Source organism: Thalassophryne amazonica, chromosome 17 (assembly GCF_902500255.1).
Source record: "Thalassophryne amazonica chromosome 17, fThaAma1.1, whole genome shotgun sequence".
In the NCBI taxonomy this organism is placed as follows: domain Eukaryota; kingdom Metazoa; phylum Chordata; class Actinopteri; order Batrachoidiformes; family Batrachoididae; genus Thalassophryne; species Thalassophryne amazonica.
The window spans coordinates 67,902,552-67,919,789 of record NC_047119.1 but is presented as its reverse complement, the minus strand read 5'-3'; the positions used below and the strand labels follow the sequence as shown (position 1 = coordinate 67,919,789).

The 17,238-nt window shown below is 39.1% G+C and overlaps 1 protein-coding gene across 1 annotated transcript in view; it reads right to left on the bottom strand.

Moving 5' to 3' along the window:
* tbc1d13 (TBC1 domain family, member 13) overlaps positions 1 to 17,238 on the bottom strand; it is a 42,664-nt gene that overhangs the window by 8,490 nt on the left and 16,936 nt on the right. Inside the window, exons 6-11 of the mRNA XM_034192470.1 lie at positions 8,119 to 8,201; positions 3,646 to 3,805; positions 3,175 to 3,385; positions 2,853 to 3,016; positions 1,289 to 1,449; positions 1,138 to 1,195 (exon numbers count right to left, since the gene is read on the bottom strand). Of these exons, the coding sequence (XP_034048361.1) occupies positions 1,138 to 1,195; positions 1,289 to 1,449; positions 2,853 to 3,016; positions 3,175 to 3,385; positions 3,646 to 3,805; positions 8,119 to 8,201 (837 nt within the window). The remainder of the gene's footprint in view (positions 1 to 1,137; positions 1,196 to 1,288; positions 1,450 to 2,852; positions 3,017 to 3,174; positions 3,386 to 3,645; positions 3,806 to 8,118; positions 8,202 to 17,238) is intronic.

Sequence of the window (17,238 nt, the reverse complement as noted above, 5' to 3'; positions counted from 1 at the left end):
TCCTTAAACCAAGTTACAGCGCTTTCTGAAAGACTTCTAGTGTAATGAAACTTATTCCCCTCTGCTGGGTAGTCCATCAGAGTAAATGTAAATGTTATTAAGAAATGATCAGACAGAAGGGAGTTTTCAGGGAATACTGTTAAGTCTTTAATTTCCATACCATACGTCAGAACAAGATCTAAGATATGATTAAAGTGGTGGGTGGACTCATTTACATTTTGAGCAAAGCCAATTGAGTCTAATAATAGATTAAATGCAGTGTTGAGGCTGTCATTCTCAGCATCTGTGTGGATGTTAAAATCGCCCACTATAATTATCTTATCTGAGCTAAGCACTAAGTCAGACAAAAGGTCTGAAAATTCACAGAGAAACTCACAGTAACGACCAGGTGGACGATAGATAATAACAAATAAAACTGTTTTTTGGGACTTCCAATTTGGATGGACAAGACTAAGAGTCAAGCTTTCAAATGAATTAAAGCTCTGTCTGGGTTTTTGATTAATTAATAAGCTGGAATGGAAGATTGCTGCTAATCCTCCGCCTCGGCCCGTGCTACGAGCATTCTGGCAGTTAGTGTGACTCGGGGGTGTTGACTCATTTAAACTAACATATTCATCCTGCTGTAACCAGGTTTCTGTAAGGCAGAATAAATCAATATGTTGATCAATTATTATATCATTTACTAACAGGGACTTAGAAGAGAGAGACCTAATGTTTAATAGACCACATTTAACTGTTTTAGTCTGTGGTGCAGTTGAAGGTGCTATATTATTTTTTCTTTTTGAATTTTTATGCTTAAATAGATTTTTGCTGGTTATTGGTGGTCTGGGAGCAGGCACCGTCTCTACGGGGATGGGGTAATGAGGGGATGGCAGGGGGAGAGAAGCTGCAGAGAGGTGTGTAAGACTACAACTCTGCTTCCTGGTCCCAACCCTGGATAGTCACGGTTTGGAAGATTTAAGAAAATTGGCCAGATTCCTAGAAAGTGGGATGGATGCCGTCTCTCCTAACAAGACCAGGTTTTCCCCAAAAGCTTTGCCAATTATCTATGAAGCCCACCTCATTTTTTGGACACCACTCAGACAGCCAGCAATTCAAGGAGAACATGCGGCTAAACATGTCAAATTAACATGTTACCTGCAGTAATCTCATGTTCACCGTGAAGTCTCCAGCTAGTAAGTTATCTCTGATAAGTCTGTGAACGGAGAATGTCAGAAGGCAGCATGACTGAAACGGCAATGCGGACATTTTTCAACTGAAGCAGGAGAGAAACATTTTAAAAACTCACATTAGCATGGCGCAGCACACCAGAATGAGGAAGTGGAAACGGTCCTCGTCTGAGAACAGAGTGTCCCAGATGCGGATCACATCTGGCAAGAGGAACTCCTGCGACAACAACAAGGTCAGCCAGCGGAAGGTGAAATATTGGGGTTTGATCTTCTGCTCTTCCTGCAAGAAGGTAAGAACCCACAGTAGATAAGGATTCATCCAGCCGGAGAGAGACACTGGACAGATTACATATTCACACTACGTGCTGTGCTATATGCATGTTGTTACAAAACAAGACAAAAACCTGCATCCCAGTTTTTTTTTCCTTCTTTAGCACCAATTTAGCTTTTTTTTTTTTATTTTACAAAAATTGGATTTAAGTTTTGGTCTGGATTGGAATAACACCTGTTACAACATTGTTTTTACTGCAGCAGTGATGAAAGTTTTCCGTTAATTCCCGGAAATCTGTGTTTTTACTTACGTGGTGAAAGTTTCCGGGTTATTTTTGATAGCATACTTCAGAATCCATTAATGTTCTACACCCAAACAGTAGGTGGCGGTAACGCTGCCAATAAACTCGAAAGGAGAAGGGTTACAGTCTTTTGTTTTCATGCCGCGCATCAGATTTAGTCTGTGGTCTGTAAAATTGTTTGGAAACATCTGTCTGTTGAGACGTCACAGTGGTTATTAAGTCTCATGTTTTCATGTCCTGATCCGAGACCACACAGCAACCCATGAGAGACACCGTTACAGATTTTACTGTGAACTCCGCATTGTGTTGAAATGACAAAGGAAATGGATTAAATGTTCTGCTGCAGGGAGACGATTTAATCATGAATAAATTCAAATGGGGTTGTTTGACCGAAAGGATCAAAATGCAGACCCAAATTTTGTTAAATGATCATTTATACAGAAACATTAACACTCCCACTAAGTCTTCGATGGAATTCGTTGATGTTATTAAAGTCATTTCACACAAATCAAACTATTTTTGGGATGAACTTATTTCATGCTTTTAGGAGTCAGATATTGATGTGAAAAATGTTTGCGCATCATTTTGCACAACACAAGTTGTGAGTATCCCACAAATGCTGATGGCAGCATTTCTGACGTCCGTGTTATTGTGTTTCCCATTTATAGAAGTGAATAAGAATCTAATTTAAGCCCAAATTAGTGTTGCTGAGAACTAAAAGTGATATTGGAGATTTAATGAATGGTAGATGCAGATTTACATGTATCAAACTTTACTTTAAGACACTATCAGTTGTCTTAAAAGCACAAATTGCTGAAGCCAAATGTTTAGATAAATAGAGAGAAAACAGTAACAGTCCAATGTGAATATGTGGTCAAATCAAATAGTAGTAACACTGTATTCTAATCCATGTGACTGGATTATAGTTTTGCCATCTTGCCAATATGGGAAAATAGAGTCTTTTCACACAGCCTGTATTGTGACAATACAAGGGGGGGGGGGGGGGGGGGGGGGTGTCTTAGAAATAAATGAATATCAGCCCACTCATATAGGAGTTTTTTTTTCTCTGTACTCTGACTTATTGCGTTTAGAGAATGTGTGTTGACCTCACCAACTTGAGAAAGAGCTCCAGGTCTTTTTCTTTCAACATGGAGTAGACACTCTCCATCTTGCACGTGATGCCACACTGCGAGTCGTCCAGGCTCTTGATGAAGTTGTCTCTGTTCTCGGACATCAGGTTGGTAAAACAGAAGAAGGTATCTGCTTCAGCGTGCTCTGAACACATACAGGCAGAACACACGGCAGGCGTCTTCTTTATTTTCACAACATCTCACATCGACATTTATATTCTTCTAAACACTAACTTTAGAGTCAAGTACAAGCACCTTCAGCATTTATGGGTTAAAAATTTTTCACAGTGAGAAGTAATTTACCTTTCCACTGGTTGTTTGGATCTGTGGCAAAGGTGTAGTAAATAGGCCCAACAATCTCGTTCATGCCCTGGACATAAGCAATCCCAGGGTTGAGTTTGGCGTATATGAAGAGGATGCGTTCCACAACTTCCCAATGTGCCTCGCTGCCACTGGGCAGCACCTCGTATTCATTAGATGGATACAGGTTCAAGGCCTTTCCAGGAGAGCTGACCTGGGATGACAGAATACAACTGTTGTTGGAAAATTTACAATGTGACGGGGACAATTTATTTTCGATTAGTGGCAAAACAAATGTGCCTAAAATTTCAACAGAAATCAATGCAAACACACGGGCAGGTCAGCAGGTACTGAATTTGAAATCGGAACACCTGAATTCTTTTAATAAATGTTCGGTGTCTGTGTGCAAGATAAAGAACACCAAAGTGAATAAGAGTCTATGTACTCAAGTACAGCCCCCAATTACCGACTCACATTAGTGACTCCACTGCGATTACGATTGACCGTTTGTGCTTTAAGGGTGGTTTGTTCCACACGCCGACGCAGAGTCTCGTAATCATTCTGAGGGTCCAAGATAAGCTGGCAGGGGTATTCTGTAGGACGCTGGAAGAACGATATGTCCGGGTAGAGCCTCCTGAAAACATTCAAAGTCTTCTCTGGTTATTTTGTTTTTTATTTTGTATATTATTCACTGTCATTTTAGTGACTTTAAACAGCTACTAGGTTTTTAATTTTTATGTAGATAGTTTTTATGCTGTTTAACAGTTATCATACTGAAAAATGTTGACTTTGATGCAATTTATAAATAAATGCTGCGGTCTTCAATAAATACAGTAGTGTTCAGAATAATAGTAGTGCTATGTGACTAAAAAGATTAATCCAGGTTTTGAGAATATTTCTTATTGTTACATGGGAAACAAGGTACCAGTAGATTCAGTAGATTCTCACTGAACAAGACCCAACAAGACCAAGCATTCATGATATGCACACTCTTAAGGCTATGAAATTGGGCCACTAGTAAAAAAAAAAAAAAAAGTAGAAAAGGGGGTGTTCACAATAATAGTAGCATCTGCTATTGACGCTACAAACTCAAAACTATTATGTTCAAACTGCTTTTTTAGCAATCCTGTGAATCACTAAACTACAACCCCTGGCAAAAATTATGGAATCACCAGCCTAAGACTGATGTTCATTCAGTTGTTTAATTTTGTAGGAAAAAAGCAGATCACAGACATGACACAAAACAAAAGTCATTTCAAATGGCAACTTTCTGGCTTTAAGAAACACTAAGAAATCAGGAAAAAAAATTGTCAGTCAGTCAGTAACGGTTACTTTTTTAGACGACGCAGAGGGAAAAAAATATGGACTCACTCAATTCTGAGGAAAAAATTATGGAATCATGAAAAACAAAAGAACGCTCCAACACATCACTAGTATTTTGTTGCACCACCTCTGGCTTTTATAACAGCTTGCAGTCTCTGAGGCATGGACTTAATGAGTGACAAACAGTACTCTTCATCAATCTGGCTCCAACTTTCTCTGATTGCTGTTGCCAGATCAGCTTTGCAGGTTGGAGCCTTGTCATGGACCACTTTCTTCAACTTCCACCAAAGATTTTCAATTGGATTAAGATCCGGACTATTTACAGGCCATGACATTAACCCTATGTGTCTTTTTGCAAGGAATGTTTTTACAGTTTTTGCTCTATGGCAAGATGCATTATCATCTTGAAAAATGATTTCATCATCCCCAAACATCCTTTCAATTGATGGGATAAGAAAAGTGTCCAAAATATCAATGTAAACTTGTGCATTTATTGATGATGTAATGACAGCCATCTCCCCAGTGCCTTTACCTGACATGCAGCCCCATATCATCAATGACTGTGGAAATTTACATGTTCTCTTCAGGCACTCATTTTTATAAATCTCATTGGAACGGCACCAACAAAAAGTTCCAGCATCATCACCTTGCCCAATGCAGATTCGAGATTCTTCGATTTTTGAGACAGATTGCTTTAAGTTTTCTGTCTTGACGCTTTGATGTCTTCCTTGGTCTACCAGTATGTTTGCCTTTAACAACCTTCCCATGTTCTTTGTATCTGGTCCAGAGTTTAGACACAGCTGACTGAACAACCAACATCTTTTGCAACATTGCGTGATGATTTACCCTCTTTTAAGAGTTTGATAATCCTCTCCTTTGTTTCAATTGACATCTCTCGTGTTGGAGCCATGATTCATGTCAGTCCACTTGGTGCAACAGCTCTCCAAGGTGTGATCACTCCTTTTTAGATGCAGACTAATGAGCAGATCTGATTTGATGCAGGTGTTAGTTTTGGGGATGAAAATTTACAGGGTAATTCCATAATTTTTTCCTCAGAATTGAGTGATTCCATATTTTTTTCCCTCTGCTTGGTCTAAAAAAGTAACCGTTACTGACTGCCACAATTTTTTTTCCTGATTTCTTAAAGTGTTTCTTAAAGCCAGAAAGTTGCCATTTGAAATGACTTTAGTTTTGTGTCATGTCTGTGATCTGCTTTTTTCTACAAAATTAAACAACTGAATGAACATCCTCCAAGGCCGGTGATTCCATAATTTTTGCCAGGGGTTGTAGTATTTAGTTGTATAACCACAGTTTTCCATGATTTCTTCACATCTGCGAGGCATTAATTTTGTTGGTTTGGAACCAAGATTTTGCCCATTTACTAGTGTGCTTGGGGTCATTGTCTTGTTGAAACACCCATTTCAAGGGCATGTCCTCTTCAGCACAAGGCAACATGACCTCTTCAAGTATTTTGACATATCCAAACTGATCCATGATACCTGGTATGCGATATATAGGCCCAACACCATAGTAGGAGAAACATGCCCATATCATGATGCTTGCACCACCATGCTTCACTGTCTTCACTGTGAGCTGTGGCTTGAATTCAGAGTTTGGGGGTTGTCTCACAAACTGTCTGTGGCCATTGGACCCAAAAAGAACAATTTTACTCTCAATAGTCCACAAAATATTCCTCCATTTCTCTTTAGGCCAGTTGTGTTCTTTGGCAAATTGTAACATTTTCTGCACATGTCTTTTATTTAACAGAGGGACTTTGCGGGGGATTCTTGCAAATAAATTAGCTTCACACAGGTGTCTTCTAACTGTCACAGCACTTACAGGTAACTCCAGACTGTCTTTGATCATCCTGGAGCTGATCAGTGGGTGAGCCTTTGCCATTCTGGTTATTCTTCTATCCATTTTGATGGTTGTTTTCTGTTTTCTTCCACACGTCTGTTTTTTTTTTGTGTCCATTTTAAAGCATTGGAGATCATTGTGAACAGCTTATAATTTTTTGCACCTGCGTATAAGATTTCCTCTCTCCAATCAACTTTTTAACCAAACTACGCTGTTCTTCTGAACAATGTCTTGAACGTCCCATTTTCCTCAGGCTTTCAAAGAGAAAAATATGTTCAACAAGTGCTGGATTCATCCTTAAATAGGGGACACCTGATTCACACCTGTTTGTTCCACAAAACTGACAAACTCACTGACTGAATGCCACACTACTATTATTGTGAACACCCCCTTTTCTACTTTTTTTTTTTTTTTTTTTTTTTAATAATAGCCCAATTTCATAGCCTTAAGAGTGTGCATATCATGAATGCTTGGTCTTGTTGGATTTGTGAGAATCTACTGAATCTACTGGTACCTTGTTTCATCATGTAACAATAAGAAATATACTCAAAACCTGGATTAATCTTTTTAGTCACATAGCACTACTATTATTCTGAACACTACTGTACAGTCCAAATCACAAGCATTTGGACTGTAATAACATCTGTAATTGTGCCTCTCTGCACCACCAGACTGGAGTTGAAATGAGACAAGCAAGTTTCAACTTTAACTCACAAATATATCACAGTAACCATTTAGGAATTATGGTTATTTTATATACAGTCCCTCCATTTTCAGAGGGCATAATTGGTCAAGCTAAATATAAGCATTATTTTTTTTTAATACTAATCATCACTTTTACAGTCAGTTTTCCCAAGGGATGAATACATGAGCATTTCAAAGTCACTGAATGTCTTGGGCTTAAATTTACGTCACTCAGTAAGAAATATAAACAGTAGAGTACATCTACTTGGAGAAGGCAGTTCACAAAACCTCAGTGACCATGCAAGATGACCAGTGAGGGAAGCCACCAAGACAGCCACACAACTCTGAAGCAGTTTTAGGTTTCTCTAACTGTGACTGACCAAATGGTGAATAATAAAACTTTTCACTGCTGCTCGTGGTGGAGTGTAATAGAGAGACATTTCCTTTAGAAGAATGTGAATTTTCAAATCCTGTTTCCTAGAAGGCACATCAGAGATGTGAGACTAGATTTGATCAGTTTCCTTTAAATAAAACCCTCCTCTGTTCCACAGTCCACCAGGAACACGCAACTACTGATGCAACATGCAAAAGTTGCATTACACACAGTTTCTGCAATTGCATCAACAGAAGCCTTTCAGCAGTTTAATGATGTCTTGGTGGCTTCCCTCACAAGGCTCCTTCTTGGATGGCCACACAATTTTTGCTGTAATTCTTAAATCCTTGAAGTGATATTTTTGTTAAACCCATTGAATTAAAGCTGAAGGTCTACTACAAGAAGATACTGATTGCTAAAATTCACTTGCATTGAGGTGGTGTCCAGAAGCATAATTACAAAAAACCACCACTGTTCAAAAACATGGAACTGACAATAAAACAAAAAAACAACAAAACAGAAAACAAACAAAAAAAAACAACAAAAAAAAAAAACCTTGGCATAAGAATTCAAATCATTTTGCAACCATATCTTAACAGTGTGTCCAATTTCATAAATTCATTTATATTATAATGTACATCATTTCATTTAGTCATATATGAAAGAACTCCATTAAATAATTAGCAATGTTAAATAAAACACCGACATACCTGGCATCTTTGTCAATCTGTAACAGAATTTCGTTGTCTTTGAAATACGTATTCCACCTGCTGTCTGGGTTTGGATTTAAAGGCTGAGGGGGGAAAAAGTGGGAGAAGAGTAAATTACTGCAACAATGCTGTAACTTGTAAAGAGAACACATTTAAAGCATTTTGTGTCTACTATCATACTTTTAGAAGTCTTGCATTTTCCATCATACACTCACAGACTATGTTATAAAGTCCACCTACACATTACAGCCAATCACACGGTGGATGTCCTACTGCTCTTAGGAATAAAGAAATGGTCAGACCAACCTGCTGACATTCAAACCAAGCATCAGAGTGTAAAAGTTGATTAGAGTGGTTTTTGAATGTGACATGGCTGATGGTGCCAGTCTCAGTATTTAATCAAACTGCTGATCTTCTGAGATTTTCACACACAAACAGAGTCTACAGAAAACGTTTTGGAAAAAGAAATAAACTCGTATCCAGTGAGTGGTGGCTCTCTGGGAGAAAACACCATGCTGATGGTAGAAGTCAAAGAATCATCATCAGATTGGTTCAAGCTGACATAAAGGCACCAGTAACTTCAGCAGGAAACTGTGGCCTCAGCGGGCACGACTCACTTTAACTGGACAATAAATCACAGCATTTGATACAATAAATCATGGCATATTAATTAAAAAGCTGGAACAATATGGAGCCAGGGGGACAGTTTTTAACTGACTCAAAAAGCTATATAAGCAGCAGGAGACAGTTTGTGAAGTTTGGTGACAGTTCCTCTTCATGCTTAGATTTCAACTGTGGTGTCCTCCAGGGGTAAGTGTAGGGACCAAAATTTCCTTTTATATGTTAGTGACATATGTCATCACTAACTGATCTTCAACCGCTTATTCTGGATCGGGTCACAGGGCTAATGACATATGTAAAGTATGCAAGTCTTTAAAACTTGTATTACAGTTGTATGCAAAAGTTTGGGCACCCTTGATAATTTTCATGATTTTCCTTTATAAATCATTGGTTGTCTGGATCAGAAATGTCAGTTAAATATATCATATAACAGACAAACACACTGATATTTGAGAAGTGAAATGAAGTTTCTAGTACTTACAGAAAGTGTGCAATAACTAAACAATATTGGGCAGGTGCATACATTTTATTGATTTGAATACATTTAGCACTAATTATTGGAACAAAATTGGTTTGGTAAGCTCGTTGACCCTTGACCTCCTTACACAGGTGAATCCAGTTGAGAGAAAGGGTATTTAAGGTGGCCATTTGCAAATGTTTCCCTTCTTTGCATCTCTTCTAATGAGTCGCAACATGGGAGCATCTAAACAACTCTCAAATGACCTGAAAACAAGGACTGTTCATGGTTTAGGGGAAGAATACAAAAAACTATTTCAGAGATTTCAGCTGTCAGTTTCCACTGTGAGGAAATGGAAGACAGCAGGTACAGTACAAGGCCCGAAGTGGAAGGTCAAGAAAAATCTCAGATAAGCTGAAGCAAAGGATGGTGAGAATAGTCACAGTCAACCGACAGACCTGCTCCAAAGACCTACAACATGATCTTGCTGCAGATAGTGTCTCTGTGCATCGTTCAACTATACAGCGAACTTTGCACAAGGAGATGCTGTAATGCAGAGGAAGCCTTTTATGCGTACACACTACAGAGTCGCTTGAGGTATGCTAAAGTATATTTGGACAAGCCAGCTTCATTTTGGAATAAGGTGCTGTGGACTGATGAAACTAAAACTGAGTTAATTTGACTTATCAAGGGGCGGTATGAATGGCTGAAAAAGAACAGCACTGCAAGAAAAACACTTGCTACCTACAGTAAAATTTGGAGGCGGTTCCATCATGATGTGTGGCTGTGTGGCCAGTGCAGGTACTGGGAATCTTGTTTAAGTTGAGGGTCACATGGATTCCAATCAATATCAGCAGATTCTTGAGAACAATGTTCATGAATCAGTGACAAAGGTGACGTTGCACTGGGGCTGGATCTTTCAACAAGACAATGACCCTAAACACTGCTCAAAATCTACTAAGGCATTCATGCAGAGGAACAAGTACAATGTTCTGGAATGGCCATCTCAGCCCCCAGACCTGAATATTATTGAAAATCTGTGTTGTGATTTTAAGGGGGCTGTCCATGCTTGGAAACCAACAAACCTGACTGAACTGGAGATGTTTTGTAAAGAATGGTCCAAAATGCCTTCAACCAGAATCCAGACACTCATTGGAAGCTACTGGAAGCATTTAGCCGCTGTTATTTCCGTAAAATGAGGATCTACTAATATTGATGTATTTTTTCTGTTTATGCACCTGCCTAATTTTGTTTAAAGAATTATTGCACACTTTCTGAAAATACTATAAACTTAATTTCACTTCTCAAATATCACTGTTTGTCTGCTATATGAGATATTTAATTGAAACTGCGGATCCAAACAACCAATGATTTATAAAGGAAAATTATGGAAATCATCAGGGATGCCCAAACTTTTACATACCACTGTATTTACTGATGATACCAATACCCTTTGTTCTGGGGACAATTTAAGAGAACTACTGGAGGACGTCACAACTGAGATAATTAAACTAAAGAAGTGGTTCAATTGTAATTAATTAGCACTAAACTTAAATAAAACCTAAGGAATATTATTCAGAAAAAAATTAAACACAAATAAACATTCAAATTGATGTTATTGACAGAGTTAAGGAAATTACATTTCTTGCGATAATTACTGATGAAAAACCTTGCTGGAAACCACATAAAAGACATATATACAGTAGTGTTCAGAATAATAGTAGTGCTATGTGACTAAAAAGATTAATCCAGGTTTTGAGTATATTTCTTATTGTTACATGGGAAACAAGGTACCAGTAGATTCAGTAGATTCTCACAAATCCAACAAGATCAAGCATTCATGATATGCACACTCTTAAGGCTATGAAATTGGGCTATTAGTAAAAAAAAGTAGAAAACGGGGTGTTCACAATAATAGTAGCATCTGCTGTTGACGCTACAAACTCAAAACTATTATGTTCAAACTGCTTTTTTTTTGCAGTCCTATGAATCACTAAACTAGTATTTAGTTGTATAACCACAGTTTTTCATGATTTCTTCACATCTGCGAGGCATTAATTTTGTTGGTTTGGAACCAAGATTTTGCTCATTTACTAGTGTGATTGGGGTCATTGTCTTGTTGAAACACCCATTTCAAGGGCATGTCCTCTTCATCATAAGGCAACATGACCTCTTCAAGTATTTTGACATATCCAAACTGATCCATGATACCTGGTATGCCATATATATAGGCCCAACACCATAGTAGGAGAAACATGCCCATATCATGATGCTTGCACCACCATGCTTCACTGTCTTCACTGTGAACTGTGGCTTGAATTCAGAGTTTGGGGGTCGTCTCACAAACTGTCTGCGGCCCTTGGACCCAAAAAGAACAATTTTACTCTCATTAGTCCACAAAATACTCCTCCATTTCTCTTTAGGCCAGTTGATGTGTTCTTTGGCAAATTGTAACCTCTTCTGCACGTCTTTTATTTAACAGAGGGACTTTGCGGGGGATTCTTGCAAATAAATTAGCTTCACACAGGTGTCTTCTAACTGTCACAGCACTTACAGGTAACTCCAGACTGTCTTTGATCATCCTAGGCTGATCAGTGGGTGAGCCTTTGCCATTCTGGTTATTCTTCTATCCATTTTGATGGTTGTTTTGTTTTCTTCCACGCGTTTCTTTTTTTTGTCCATTTGAAAGCATTGGAGATCATTGTACATGAACAGCCTATAATTTTTTGCACCTGCATATACGTTTTCCCCTCTCCAATCAACTTTTTATCAAACTACGCTGTTCTTCTGAACAATGTCTTGAACGTTCCATTTTCCTCAGGCTTTCAAAGAGAAAACAGGTGCTGGCTTCATCCTTAAATAGGGGACACCTGATTCACACCTGTTTGTTCCACAAAATTGACAAACTCACTGACTGAATGCCACACTATTATTGTGAACACCCCCTTTTCTACTTTTTTTTTTTTTACTACTAGCCCAATTTCATAGCCTTAAGAGTGTGCATATCATGAATGTTTGGTCTTGTTGGATTTGTGAGAATCTACTGAATCTACTGGTACCTAACAATAAGAAATATACTCAAAACCTGGATTAATCTTTTTAGTCACATAGCACTACTATTATTCTGAACACTACTGTACACACAGAAGTACTCCAAAGTATTACAATAATAAAAACAGTTTCTAGATTACAATTCACTTCGAATTCTCTACTGATCACTAGTTTCACCCTATTTAAGTTATGGTGCCGAGTTATGAGAAATACCTATAAAAGTACATCACATTCATGAGTTACTCTCCAAAAAAGAATAAGAAATATACACAAGGCCGGTTACTTGGATAAACAAAAACTTGTCCCCCCCCCCCACTCTAAAATTCTTAAATTTGCAGATATGGTAGACTTTCAAACTGTGCAGATATTGTTTAGACAAAAAAAAAAAAAAAAAAAAAAATCATCAACTGCCACGAAACATTCAAAAAAATGTCCACAGTAGGACAAATGGGTTATAGTTTAAGAGGTTCACTTAATTTTAAATGCAGAAGTGTACACAACTATGAAAAGTTTTTGTATTTCAGTTTGTGGAACAGTTGGAATGAGGAACTAAAGGGATGTCCAAGCATGATGCATGTTAAAAGGTTGTACAAAAATATTATTTCCACAATGTACAGGGGAATATGTGTCTAAGGTGCTGTTTATGGTGTATTTATTTGGTAAATTTTGTTTTTTACTTATATAATTATTCATTTATTTTCCTTTTTTGGCTCATCATATTGTGTTTTTGTTTAGTTATTTTCTTTTTCTTTTTTACATGATATTATTTAGAAAACTGGATGTTAGTTAAATTAGGCTAAGTTATGGAGAAGGGGCTATATAAGTTTATTTCTTCAGCCTGCTCCTTTTCAACATGTGAACCCAATTCTGCAATGTGCAGGTATTGTTTCAATGTGTTTTGTTGTTTATTATTATTTTTACATGTTTGAAATAAAGAATTCATTCATTCACAATGGAATCTTGGCAAAAGGTACCTGGTCTGATACGTCTTGATTTCTGCTGCAACACTGAGTTGGGATCTCTCTCTCTCTCTCTCTCTCTCTCTCTCTCACTCTCTCTGAAACTCAAAGCCTGACAAACTCTGGATTAATACTGAAGGATTTTGATTTGAGTTTTCTGCCATTCAGTGGAGAGAAAGTGAAGTTCTGTTCAGCTCTGCTCCTGACTGCACTCTGAGCTGCTGTTTTGTAGCATTTCACAGCCTCGGGACGCTGAAGTGGCTGATTTTTTTTCAGCAACAATTCAATTCATTTTTCAAAAAAATCTGTGCTCGGCGGCACAAACAATTTGAACCCGAGAGACGGGCGAAAATATGCTGCTACCTGTGGTTTAAAACCCTCGACTGCGGTGTGCGGAAGAAACGGCTCGGCTTCAACTCAGAAACCTCCCCCTCCCCTCCTCATGCTGAACAGTAAACAGAGCAGAGAGCAAGCAGCAACAGTTGAGAGGTTTCACAGACGTGGCTTTCTCCAGTATCGGACCGCAGAATTTTCCGATACTTAAATTACTTTGGTATCGGAAATAGATACCGATACTGTATCGGATCAGTCGCAAACTTAAGATAAAAGCTGGTCAATTCTCATTAATAACTTCCACCTCTCAAAGGTCCATTTACTGATCCATTTACTAAAGCTAGATGATATGTGGGAATTCTCTCACTCTCCTCCAGTTGTTGGGGTCATCAGCACTGAAGCACCTCCATGCTGGATCATGTCCAGACAAACTGCTACATGCCTAAATATCACAGCTGATGTTCCAGCACAGTGTCAGGGACACTCCTCATCCATGTGTCCCAAAGTAACCATTAAACACAAATTCATTCAAATGGCACAAAGGATCTTAAGAGACTTAGGCTGAACCTCAATTCTACCCCTCGGCCCTTCCCCTTACCCCTTCCCCTCCGTTTTGCGCGGGCACAAGAGACAGAGGGGTGTCTTAATTTTCTTTTTGGAGCGAGGTGCAGGGGTAGGCAGAGGGCTTCAAACCCCTCCAAACAGAGTGAATCTGGATGCACACTCTGTTTGGAGGGGTAGGAGGAGCTTACCGCTGTATCCAAAGAAACAAACATGGCGCCAAAAGAGCCGCACAAGTGAAGCGGCTTTCATTATAAATTACGCTGTTTAGAAAGTTATAACTTGCCAAAAACTTTACAGGCAATTGCCTGTGACAGCAACATGTATGCTGCTGGATGCATGTTGCGTATATCGTCGTTCTGAAGAATATCGTAACTTCGCTTGTGCGCTGAGGCATTATAATGCATATACGAGGTCTGTGAGAAAACTAGCCGACCTTTTTATTTTTTCAAAAACTATATGGATTTGAATCATGTGCGCTTGCATCGGACAAGCTTGAACCTTTGTGCGCATGCGTGAGTTTTTTCACGCCTGTCAGTTGCGTCATTCGCCTGTGGGCAGGCTTTGAGTGAGCACTGGTCCACCCCCCTCGTCGGATTTTTACTGTCAGGGAAATGGCTGAGAGGCTGCCGCTTTGCTCCATGAAATTTTTTTCAGAAACTGTTGGAGACAGCCAGTTGAAAACCATTCAAAAGATTCAGATGGATTTCAGTGAAGATTCTGTCGGCGTCACACGGATTAAGGAGTGTTAAAACCTTTTTAAAGACGGCCCACAGTGGCGGAGGGCGCGCGGCACGACCAGATAATTTCTAAACTGAACGCTGTGTTGATCCGGGACATCGTGTGACTACCACAGAAATGGCAAGAGAGCTGGACATAGCACTTTTGCGGCACATTCCACTGTTACAGGAGATTTTGTAATGAAAGACGTGCGGACGGATTCGCGCGTCGGGACGCAGCTGCTCATGGCGCGGGACAAACAACACCTCCGTGTTGGAAGTCTCACAGGACAAGTTGGAACATGCCCAGCTGTTAAACAATTTCTCGGATACTCACTCGACTGAAAAGCCACCGAAAGCCGTCTGAATCTTATAAATGGTTTCCAACACGGAGGTGTTTTTTTGTTGAACATTTTTTTTTTGTTGCGCTCAACAAAAAAAAACTTGTCCTGTGAGACTTCCAACACGGAGGTGTTGTTTGTCCCGCGCCATGAGCAGCTGCATCCCGACGCGCGAATCCGTCCGCACGTCTTTCATTACAAAATCTCCTTTAACAGTGGAATGTGCCGATAAAGTGCTGATCCCGACCTCTTCTGAAACTTCTCTGCTAGTCACATGACGTCCTGCATCAACAGAGCCTTAAATTTGGAAGTGATCTGCTTGTTCCAGCCTGTCGATGGCCGCTCGGGGCGCGGTGCGCCCTCCACCGCCGTGGGCCATTTTTAATCCAGTTTTAATGGTCCTTAATCCGTGTGATACCGATAGAATCTTCACCGAAAGCCATCTGAATCTTCCAAATGGTTTCCATCTGGCTGTCTGGCAGAGTTTCTGAAAAAAATTTCATGGAGCAAAGCGGCAGCCTCTCAGCCATTTCCCTGACAATAAAAATCCGATGAGGAGGGTGGACCAGTGCTCACTCAAAGCCTGCCCACAGGCGAATGACACAACCGACAGGCGTGAAAAAACTCACGCATGCGCATGAAGGTTCAAGCTTGTCTAATGCAAGCGCACGATTCAAATCCATATAGTTTTTGGAAAAAATAAAAAAGGTCGGATAGTTTTCTCACAGACCTCGTACACACGAACGCCGAGATAAGACACTTTTATATCTCACAATGGAAAAAAAAAAAGATAAAGTGTAAACACGTTAATTTGTATTTTCATAAATCTTTGTATAATATCAATCTCTGCTGTTGGATTTCAAGGTCTGTAATGTGTGTGTATTTTGTAAACAAACAGGGAGCCCTGAGCACACTCGTCTCCTAATAAGAAAATGAGAAGTTTCATCAATGGGAATAAGTTGGAAAATATATACAGACACACATGTATATGTGTAACACATAACCTGATGTCCTAACAGACTGCTATTATTTGTCAAGGAAATTTCTAAAGGAAATAGAGCTGGATGCAAAAAAATTGGAGAACTAGATGCAGCCCAGAACATACTTACTGGTGCTGGACATATAATTAGAATATCATAAAAAAAGTTGATTTATTTCAGTAATTCCATTCAAAAAGTGAAACCTGTATAATGTATACATTCATTGCACACAGACTGATATATTTCAAGTGTTTATTTATTTTAATTACAAATTAATTAATTAGTAATCAATCAATTAATGATTAAACAATATGAATTATTACTATTATTAACATTAATTAGTAATGAATTAATTATTAATACTATTAATTCTTATTATAAATTGTGAATTAATTAAATTAATTATCATGACATGATTGCGATGTGTCAAAGAAATCTGCAACTTCTTCTATTGCTTTGCATTTACGCAGAAAGGCGAGAAAATAAAAAGTGCAAACAGGCTACTGCAACAAGTTGCGTTTCGGTTGACATGTTAAACAGTTAAGACGGCAGTTTGACATGGGCAGTTTTTTTCCTCCTAAGGCGGAGGGGTGTCTCAATTCATAGGGTTAGAGGCATACCCCTTGTTTTAAAGGGGCAGGCGTAGGGGTAGGGCCAAGGGGAAGGGGTACAAAAGAGAATTGACACTGGGAGTTAGTACTGAAAATGCTCAGTTGTCACCCTTATGTCACTTGCTATGATCAAAGTCTCGCAACCACACAGAAAGACAGGAAGCACTAGGTTCCTAAAAACAAGAACCTTCACTCTCCTGCCAAGACAGACCTCACCAAACCCTTCTGTCCAGCAACCTGATGAGTCCATAAGGGCTTCCCAGGCGTCTGTCGACCTCAAAAGCCAAGGACCCAGACACATGAATGTCACTGCTGAGATAAGTCAATTTTTCTACAAATGTAACACTTATGCCCAATCCCAATACTCTGCATTTGTCCTACCTGCCTTAACCTTGCATGGTCATGTGAATGTACAAAATGATCGGAATGGGTGAAGTGGCTGAACAAAGGAAGAGTACTGGGACTGGGCCTTACACAGCACACAGAT